The 11,130-nt window shown below is 38.7% G+C and overlaps 1 protein-coding gene across 1 annotated transcript; it reads right to left on the bottom strand.

The window, feature by feature from the left end:
- Positions 1-4,947: 4,947 nt before the first annotated feature.
- LOC139125062 (uncharacterized) lies at positions 4,948-8,962 on the bottom strand. The gene is made up of 2 exons (XM_070691174.1): positions 7,641-8,962; positions 4,948-6,655 (listed from the first exon to the last, which is right to left on the bottom strand). The coding sequence occupies exons 1-2, from the start codon at positions 8,613-8,615 to the stop codon at positions 6,584-6,586; spliced, it is 1,047 nt and encodes a 348-aa protein (XP_070547275.1). The 5' UTR covers positions 8,616-8,962; the 3' UTR covers positions 4,948-6,583.
- Between the last annotated feature and the right edge of the window lie 2,168 nt (positions 8,963-11,130).

Genomic DNA, 11,130 nt, shown 5'->3' with positions numbered 1-11,130 from the left:
TCCGAGGTCAAGTTCTGTTACACCTGCAATGCTATCATTCAGTGCACAACTATGGCACCATGAAGTATTTAGTGTCCATTATTATCATACGTACAATTCTGTAGTTGACAAGAAATCTCATGAACGACATTATATCTCATTTAAGAATAACACGTCACCACCTAACATTACAAAGTCACAGAGCATCTGTAGTTGTTGTTAGATGCAATCGTTCATAAAAATAATCAACAAACACTTTTTAGAATTATTTTCGTAAAATCCTGACTGTGCTTTGCTTTACTAAGCCTTACAAATTGAATGATATTATCATTAGTATGTCTCAAATGAGACCAGGATGTAAAATGTGTCCTGCATCAAAGTGACAGGCATAATAAACACCCGTACCTAAATTGCTTTAGTAACAATTAATGCCATACAATGTTTTTGTATGATACACAAATTAACCATAAAATTGCTATCAATAAATTTATTATATCAGTCGTTATTTGGTCACAGTAACATACTAAACACTTTTCATAGTTTACAAAAATAAGACGTACTTTTCCCACATTCCTGGCCACTGAGAGTGCAGGATCGACGGTGTGGGAAAAATATATCAAACACTGTCACAAATTGTCCAATACTGTGGATAATTGCGTATATACAAAAGTGGTATATTATTATACACGCTCTGATTTGATAATAAACAGTTTATAAGAAACAGCAACATATTATCCAGTGTCAAGATGAGTAGCACATGGACTTGAAGTACATATTAAGCAGTTCGCAGTGCAGTGGCAGACGACAGTATGTCATGATTTTGGATAATGTTGTACGTCGTTGGTTACAGACCACAAAAGACGGTCGCATTTTCCAAATAATAAACAAACATAGGCCACTCGGAAAATATTGCCATGGAATTATCTCGTCTGGGACAGAAGTTGAACTATCGGCAGTGAAACTCGCAATTGAGTTCGTGTTAGTTACGCGGAATAATACATGGCCACGAAGTAAAAAAAAGACAAACAACTCTTTATCTGTACATGTTAATGGAATTGAAATTCCCCGTGGATATAGTGGAAAAATCTTGGGAGTAACTGTTGATGAATGTTTATCATGGAATGAACACATAGATATCCTTTGTAAGACTTTGAGTAGGAGAATTTTTCTGTTGTTAAGATTACGCACATTTATTCCAATGAGCCACCGCATCATTTTATATAATGGTCTTATACAGAGTACTCTTGACTACTGTTGTGTTGTGTGGGGAAACACAACAGAAACAAATCTCAACAAAGTTTTCAAGAGAGAGCTTTACGTATTCTGTTTGAAATACCTTTCGACTATCCTTCTCTTGAGTTATTTTCTCGGTTCAATGTTCTGTCCATTAGACAAAGAATTGTAGTGTATGACTGGAAATGCACCAAATATCTGTGTAAGTTCTTTGTATTTCAGAGTGATGTTCATCCTTATCAAACACGTTCTGTTTCTCGTCAAGACTGTTGTATCCAAAGTCAGTTTTAAATACTGGTCAACGGAGTTTTCATTACCGTGCTGCAAAACTCTGGAATTCTCTGCCGAACGACATAAGACATGCGCCTAATATTATACAGTTTAAGGTGAAGCTAAGAGAGTTTATCAGACTGGATTTGCCTTTGTGAACGACTTTATTATCTTATATGTACTTCTGCCATTATTAAGATTGTTGTATTTATTGAGCCCCGATGAAAATTACTCATTTAGTAACATCGGCCGCTCATTCAAAGTGTAAATAAAATAAATAATAAAATAAGTAAGACAGTCACTGATACACTTAAATAGCCAGTCAGTGTTTCCAGTGTGAACTGAACATATTCTGTGGTCATGTGAGAAAAGGAATCTCACACATCAATGACCTGGATTACGATTTCACTCACTCGCTCGGGATACTTTATTTCACACGAGCCGCAGCGAGACGAAATTTCCACGATTCGTGTGAGAAATCTGATCCTAGGTTCTTTGCGTGTGAGATTCTATTATTCTACACGACATAAAATAACAATGTTTGAAGTTTCTCGATTTGTTCTGATTGATGTCAGAAATATATCTCTTCCCATTAAGTCACAACAAAAAAATTGACTTAATTTTCTCGTGTATCTATAATCCGATCAAATATTTGTAAGAGATAATTCTTTTAAATTATTCATTTCGGAATCATTACTTGTCGATCATTAAATAGCTTAAATATGTGTCAAATTCGTCTGTCATCGGTGACATCTGTACAACTGCAAGGAAGAAGGAAAACAAATGTTTTTAAAGAAGTTATATACAACACCCGGCTTCATTTCCAAGGCATTGACGCTTCTTTTAAATTAATTATCCTTTCTTTAGGAAATCTAGCTGACTGTATCCGTACCATGCATTCCACAACTTGATGGCTAAGTGATGTCGGTCTATAATTGGATCACATAACGCATCAAGGGATAGCTTACACAAACCGATAAATGGCGAGGCACACCACCAACAGTATGTGTTCAAAATAAAAACAGACAAATGTTTGTGTGGCAAAACATAATCACTTGAGCAGATTGCTGCGACCAAATTCAATCCACTAATATTTAAAATATCCATAAATGTGAAAGAATCCGGGATTTAAATCGAAGCGGCGAATTTTTTACATCGTATCCTCTCAGCTCAACCGATAACTGAAAGTCGTCACACTCCCATGGCACAGAATTTATACAGTGAGTTGCATTGTTTTCTGACGTTTCTGCAACTGTCAATTCTGATACTTTCCCGCGAGTATCGTATAGGACAGCTTTGAGCTCACCAGTGCAGTCCTGTACCCTATCATTGTTATAACTTCTGGCATCAATTGTAAAGCGAATACTTTCAAGCACTGATCTAAGTTTCACTGGAGTTTCACATATCAACGACGACATGGGGGCCAATGCAGGAAAGATGACGTCATTACTTCTTTCAGATTTGTTTCGGCACAAAAGGTCATAATTAGCGTGAAAAGTGCATGACAATGCCAAGACGTTTTCCGCATAACTTGTTGCAGTGTGACCTTCTGACACCAATTTTACATCCGTCTTTATCTTCATAGCATTCTTTATCCGGACTAAACAATACCTGATACTCTTTTCTTTGTTTTGCAAGCTTTTGATCTCTTCATCAATATCACGTTTCATTCGACAATACTGCTCTCGGAGTTTTGCCATACATTCATTGTCTTGCATTTGATCTTCACTGATCAGAGAATGATTAAATAGTTGACGACAGTTCGTCGGTAAGGTCAATGCAAGTCACCATTTTGAAACAGAACAATGAACGAGGACGTAGTTCAAAAACATCAACTGTCAGAGGTCAAATTCTGTTTATTTTCCTGAAATGGGATCATTCAGTGCACAACTGTTGCAGTAATAAGAATCTAGTGTCCATTGTAATCGTAAGTTCAATGCTACAGTTGACAAAAAGTCTCAGGAGCGACAGTATGTCTGCATGTGAGAACAATACATCACCATTAACCTTACCACACGTCACAGTGCATCTGTAGTCCCTGTTTAAAGCAACCATTTGGCAATAAATGATGTCATGGATTACTTTCGAGATTCTTGTGGCATCTAAGGGACCGTTTAGTTTATACAGCCGGGGGGCCGGCAAAATCCAGCGGGGGGGGGGGGTCATCGTAATTTTGGAATCCGCGATGGGGGGGGGGTCATCGCTTTTTCACTGGTAGGAAAGGGGGGGTCACCATATATTCAAAAACATAATACCTACAATAAAGTTCACTTTATGCCATGGCCATGATCGACCCTCTTTACCGGCAGGCCACATTCGGCGGCCCACTACAATAAATTGACATTTTATGTAATAGCCCATGACCATCTTAACGGCCGGACACCTTCAGCGGCCCTGTCCAGTAAAGTTTACTTTATGCAATGGCCATGATCGACCCTCTTTACCGGCGGGCCACCTTTGGTGGCCCACTAGAGTAAAGTTGACTTTACATAATGGCTCATGACCCTCTTAACCGGAGGACTGCCTTTGGCGAACCACTCCAATAAAGTTTACTTTATACAATGTCCATGGCAGAGTTGTCTATGGAAATGAAGTTAAAAATTGCCTCACAGCTGTCCTAATTAACAGACGTTTGCATGGATGTGGCTGAGAAGTTTGTGCACTGGCATCTCTGCTGCACGAATAAAGTGCGCCGCGTACCAGAGTTCAAATCCAAACTGTGCGGGTAAATTTGACATATGAGTTTTGGGGTTTTTTTCAGCGGCGGGGGGCGGGGGGGGGGGTATCAAATTTTTTCGTCTGACAAAGGGGGGGTCATCTTTTTTTCACGAAAAATGCAGGGGGTCTATATTTTTTTGAACACTGTCGACAAGATTTTGCCGCCCCCCCCCCCAGGCCATAAAAACTGCACGGTCCCTAATTGCTTAGTTTCAGACACTCATATCATGCTTCAAGTCGAGCAGCGCCGCCTAAATGACAAAATCTGCGGGAGTGTGAGATAAGTGCTGCGAAAGCTGTAGTCCAATCGGTATGAGCTGTTCTATTTTAGGCAACACACAAGATAACGGGGAATCCCCGAAATTCCCATCGTGCTTTGCGCTGGGATTAATGTAATAGTGCATAGAACCATGACAAAACTATTGAAATTGGTTTTGTTTAACCGTTTGAGTGCCATAAATTTTCCCCTTAAAATGTTAAATCAACAATATACCAATTTTTGTTATTTTTTTTAATTGTTTTGAAAACTTTGGACCTAACTTTTCATTAGCTACATGTTTGGATCGAAACGTTTTGAAGAAAATCTGAATAACTATCTAAATCTGAAAAAACTGTCTGCGATATATATTTAGAAGCCACAATAAAATTGATTTTGGCACTTAAAGAGTTTAATCACTTTACCTTGATCTGAGATACCAGTAGTGACTAGAATGAAAGGTGGGATAATTATAATATGAGTAGAACTAATTAGGGAGAATAGGATCTTTTAATTCTTCAAATTTATCAAAAAATTAGGTGTCCTATATGTGAAAGTTTTAATATTGAAAAAACTCATAAAACAAGTGAATTGCAAATACAAGTACATGATCTTAAATTTTCGATTAAACGAACATTACTTCAATCCTAATTCTCCAAAATTAAAACTTATCGTGTTTTATATTAACAATACATTTAGGGTAACAAATGTATTCGGACATCTGTAATAGAACACAAATACTTTTACAGGCTAACATGAGCTGTGTTTTAGTGCACTTTACTCAAAATATTATAGAGGACAAGTGGACGACGAGAACGACTTGGCCACTGCTGTGTCACAGTTCAGGCTGCAGTGGTCTCTCTTGCAAGGTCAAAGAGCACACACGCCCTGAGGGACGTTGGTGTAAGGTTTGCATGTACAGTTTGGGGTCGTGGTAATCGGCATGATTTGAGCAGCAATTAGAGAGCATTAGATTATTATTACAAGGGACTGGTCAGCAAACTGTTCTCGTACTTTGGTCAAAATCAGTCAACCCCTTTTCCTCATGGTTCGGGCTATGCCGTATGCATTGGCAGCAGGACATTATAACAACTCGACGAGGGCACTGAAATTGTTTAGTATCGTCTTCAAATTATCCATATCCAAAATCACTCCCTATTCCCTGCCTTGTTTCTTCCTTCCAGACTGCAGTTCATCTAAATACGTTAAGTTGTTCTCCCAAGTTTCTGATTTCAACCATATTTCACTTAATACTATTCTGCATTGCTACTGCATGGGATTTACTTTCAAACAAAGTTTTGAAATCGGAAAGGGCATTTGTATATTGTCCGCATACAAATATTTTAGCATATGTGAGCATATCAGTGTCAAAACAAGGTGAGACCAAAGTAAATAAATTAGATATGTTTTGCTTCCAAAGGCGAGGAGCTTTTCAAAGAGTTTTTAAAAAGCAAAATGCTTGCAGAATTTTCAATCGTGGTGTTAATCTGTCGTTCCATCGACCAATCTTGCAAAGACATTGGACACATCGACAGTAGGAAAGAGACCATTTTCTCTTAATACGAGCTAAACAGTGCCTGATGTTCTTTTCTTGGTCTTGCAAGCTTTTGATCTCTTCATCAATATCACGTTTCATTCCACATTACTGCTCACGCAATTTTGCCATACTTTCATTTGCTTGCATGTCATCTTCATTGACCTGAGAATGGTTAAATCGTTCCCCTTGATATTTACACTGTCTTTCCAATGACTCAGCACAGGTCATGGCTGTTTTTGTGAACTGCTCGATGTCCTTCTTCTTAATTTATAGCCGTCTCGCACACTCTTGAAGCTTATTGTACATTGTTAGAGCTTCTTCCATGACTGAGTTGTACTCGTGAGATTCGTGTTTTTCGTTACGTTTACACATCTCGCATATTAACTGTCGACAAGCGGTGCAGTATAATTCAAACTCCGTGTCATGTTCCCTACAGCCGGGATCTGAATTTGCAAACTTTTCTAATAAACAGTTCACAAGATCCTTCGCCAAGAGTGAAGTTCTTGAAAATTAAGTCATTTCTTCTAAATACCTAATTAGAGTAAACATTTTTTAGCGATGAATGTTTTAAATTTTTCATTTCGGAGTCATTACTTGTCGATCATTAAATAGCTTAAATATGTGTCAAATTCGTCTTTCATCGGTGACATCTGCACAATTGCCTAGTAGAAAGAAAGCAGATAACGTCTTCTAAGAAATTACACACAGCATCGGGCTTCATTTTCAAGACATGCTCAATGCCAACGCTTCTTTTACAATGTTTATCAACAAGTTCTTTCGTATATCTAGCTGACTATATCCATACCATGCATTCCACAACTTGACGGCTAAGTGATGTTGGTCTGTAATTGGATTGCATAGTGCATCAAGAGATAGCTTACACAAACCTACAAATGGCGAAGCACACCAGGAAAAGTAAGCGTTAACGAGAAAGACCGCCCAATATTTGTGTGGCAAAACATGATCACTTGTGCAGATTGCTACTACCCAATAGATTGCAGTAATATTAAATATATCCATATACGTGACAGAGTACGGGATTTTAAATCGAAAAGGTGAATTTTTTATATTATGACCTCGCAGTCTAACCGACAACTGATAGTCGTCACAAACCCATGGCACAAAATTTATACAATGAGTTGCATTGTTTTCTGACGTTTCTGCAACCATCAATTCTGATACGCTCCCACTGGCATCGTACAGGACAGCTTTGAGCTCACCAGTGCAGTTCTGTACCTTATCATTGTTATAGCTTCGGGCATCGATTGTAAAACGAATACTTTCACGCACTGATCTAACTTTCACTGGAGTTTCACACGTCAATGAGGAAATAGAGGCCAATGCAGGAAATAACACATCATTGCTTGCTTCACATTTATGTACGAACAAGAGCTCATGATTCGGCTCGAAGGTACATGCCATTTACAGGACTTTTTCCGCGTAACATGTCGCTGTTTGACCTTCTGATACAAATCTTAAATCTGTTTTTATCTTCACAACATTCTTAATCCGAACTAAACAGTACCTCATACTCTTTTCTGTGTCTTGCAAACGTTTGATCTCATCATTTATATAGCGTTTCATCCGATAATAATGCTCACGCTGTTTTTCCATATATTTATTGGCTTGCATGTCGTCTCCACTTACCAGAGAATGGTTAAAGGGTTTCTCTTGATAGCAATACTCTATTTCCAATGACTCAGCACAGGCCAAACATTTTTCGATGACCTTCTCGAGGTTCTTCTTCTTACTTTGTAACCTTCCTTCACAATTTTTAAGTTTATTGTACATTGTAAGAGCTGCTTCCTTGACAAGGTCGTATTCGTGAGATTGGTGTTTTTCGCCAGATTTGCACATCTCGCAAATTAACTCTCCACAAGTGGTGCAATATGATTCAAAATCCCTGTCATGTTCCCTACAGCTGGGATCTGGATTTGCCAGCTTTTCAAGCAAACAGTTTACAAGATCCCTCGCCAAGAGTGAAGTTCTTAAAAATTCAGCCATTTCTTCTAAATACCTTTGCTCTGTTGCTCTATCCATGCTTTCTGACTTGAGTTGATCGATGTCTTTCCTGTCTGCTCCCAGGCGTACGAGGGCTTCACTGATTTCAAACCACCATTGATCAAACACCTCTTTGTCAATGTTTGTGGTTGAACAATGTGCTAACTTATTCCTGTACATTTTCACTCTCACAATATCTGCTTCCAAACTGTAATCGTGAGGTGTAGGTTGGTTATCCCATCCGGTTGGCGGCTGTCTAAGTTTGCAAATATTTCGGAACAATATCATCAACAGCGTTATATCAAAGTCATCTGAGGTCACAGCTCTAGAATTTCGAGGGTACAAAACTCTCCATTCCTGGTTTGAGATGATGTGTTTTACTGTATGTAAATACCACAGAGTGTTTTTGTTTTTCTGCTTGGCTAGACACAAAGCTAGACTTGATGGTGGAATAATAGAGTCGAAGACCTGTCTGAGGACTTTGTTACCTCCATCTGTTATAAGTCTCCATAAACGAGCGTGGTTAGTCTTTTCAATAGTTGACGACAGTTCGTTGGTGAGGTCAATGCAAGTCGCCATTTTGAAAACAGAACAATGTACACGGACGTAGTTCACAAACATCAACTATCCTAGGTCAAGTTCTGTTACGCCTGTGATGTTATCATTCAATACACAACTGAGGTTAGCATTAAATCTCAAATGCACGTTTAATGCTATAGTTGACACATAGAACGACAGTATGTCTTCATGTGAGAATAATACGTCACTCGCTAACCTTATCACGTCATAGTGCATTAGTTGTTGTTGTTCAATGCAAAAATGGCACCGTGGATCACTTTCAAGTTTCTAAAGGCTTCTGATTGCTTCGTTTCACGCACTCATATCGTCCCTCCAACTCGACCAGCACAAGGTAACTGACGAACTCTTACGAGTGTGAGATATGTGCTGCGACGGCTGCGTAGTCCAATAGGGATGGGCTGTTCCGTCTTAGGCAACACACAAGACGACGGGAATCCCCCATTCCCATCATGCTTTGCGCTTTGGTTAATATAATACTACATACAACCATGACAAAAGTATTGAAGCTGGTTTTGTTGAACCCTTTGAGTGCCATAAATTTTCCCTACAAAATGTCTTACCAACATTTTACCAATTCTTATTAATGTTCCTGTAATTATTTTGATAACTTTCGACGAAATGGACCGAACTTTTCATTGGCTACAGGTTTTTATTCAAAATGTTTGCGAAAAAAATACGAAAAGTGTCTCAATCTGAAAAATATTATTGTCTGCGATATATTTTTAAAGGCAAGAAAGAATCAATTCAAAGGATAGATAATTACAATATGAATGGAACTAATTTTTGGAGATTTGGATCTTTTTAATTCTTCAGATTTTATCAAAAGTGTTAGGTGTCTTATAGCTGAGAGTTTCAATATTGCAAATAACAAATAAAACAAGTGGACTGCCAAAAACGTACATTATCTTAAATTTGCCGATTAAACGAGCATTACTTCAATATCCTATTGTCCAAAATAATTTTCAGGTTAGTAATCCTGGAAGATGTATTAGAACAAAAATACTCGTATTAGCGAACACGAGTTTGTTGTAGTCGACTTTTCTCGAACTATTACGCAGGGAAAGACGGTGGCAAGAACGAATTGGCCACTGTTGTATCACAGTTCAAGCTGCTGTGGTCGCTCCTGACACTCTGCAAGGTCAAAGAGGAAACACTCCCTGTGGCCAGTATGTAGAGCATAGATGGTCAGATGCAAGGTTTGCAAACGGTCAGGGGTCGTGGTTAGCGGCATGATTTGAACAGCAATTAGAGAGGGTGATGAAAATGCAAAATGTGTATGAGTAATCCGGTAATAACAGTATGAATTTGTACTCGTAGTATGTCACACTGCTGGAAGAATGTAGGCGAAATTATTTTATCTTAAATTTCTCTTCGTGATTTTTCGTGAGTTTACCTGCAGACATGCCAAAGTTATGAGTGAGCAAAATTTAATAGAGAACGTTTACTTACTTCTGACCCAATAGTGATGTGCAAACCAACGTAATATATTGTTTCTTACGTAACGTCATGCGACATTTAAGCCCGGAACAATTGTTTAACGTCCGGAGCCAGTAAACAATGCGATCTCGTTATCCTTTTAATGTGTACTGGCATACCACAATGGTCGCGTCATACAGTAAACGATGACTAGTCCAGGGTACCCAGTCACCCAGCGGAGAAGCCACAGATCCCCAATCCAAAAAAGATTTGGTTAATAACCGAGCTTATAGTTGTCACAATTTCTGACTGCGACCCCTCCACACCCTGTAGAGTTCGTGAAGCACTCACGCTCGTACGCTCACTATCACACATCGCACACAAACTTTATCGAAGCGAAGCAATGAATACATCGCTAACACTACCTCCTCTATACAATGGATTTGGGTATGACTGGGACAGTTGCGCGTTCATTGCATTTTAAAGTATGTCGAAACAAAAAAATACAAGCCTTGCTAACATATTGCATATTGCGTATTAATGTTATTGTTGGCAAATAAATTCAAGAATGGACTTCAAGACAGATATCTATAATAAAAGTCATCTGGTCATGATGGCTATAGCGCCGGTTTATAACCCCGAGGGGCCATGCATGACCAGAAACATATCGCTATATCCCGCAGCAGGAGGCCGAGGCCACTAGGGGTTAAGGGCCCTATAGCCCTAATAAAGACCAAGTCATAGGTGATTATGCTCTTCAATGTTATTGTTTTAAATAGACTTCACTGTATATGCACTATAGCAATACATGAGAAGTTTACCAGTCGATTCTCCACAGCAAGAAGTGTAATACCAATTTCTTCACAAAAAGAAGCAAAGATATCCATAGCATACCGTAAAACGTCCTTGGTTGCACTTGCTAGTGAAATAGAAAATCTTGCTTTTTTAGTTCGAAAGTAGTTGCTCATCCCGGGCACTCATCATCTCTAATCACCTGCTATTGTTTCAAAGCTGTAGACGACACTATGCGTATAGTCACGTGAACGGACACTTTTCAAATACTATTTATCTATGGAAATAGTCTTTGAAAAAACACCTTGTGACGTCACCTTTTCGAACAAGTGGGGACTGGTAGTATCTA

The sequence above is a fragment of the Ptychodera flava genome (assembly GCF_041260155.1).
Source record: "Ptychodera flava strain L36383 chromosome 23 unlocalized genomic scaffold, AS_Pfla_20210202 Scaffold_24__1_contigs__length_23054250_pilon, whole genome shotgun sequence".
Lineage (NCBI taxonomy): Eukaryota > Metazoa > Hemichordata > Enteropneusta > Ptychoderidae > Ptychodera > Ptychodera flava.
Note: the sequence above shows the minus strand (reverse complement) of the source record. Positions and strands in the feature narration are given on the sequence as shown.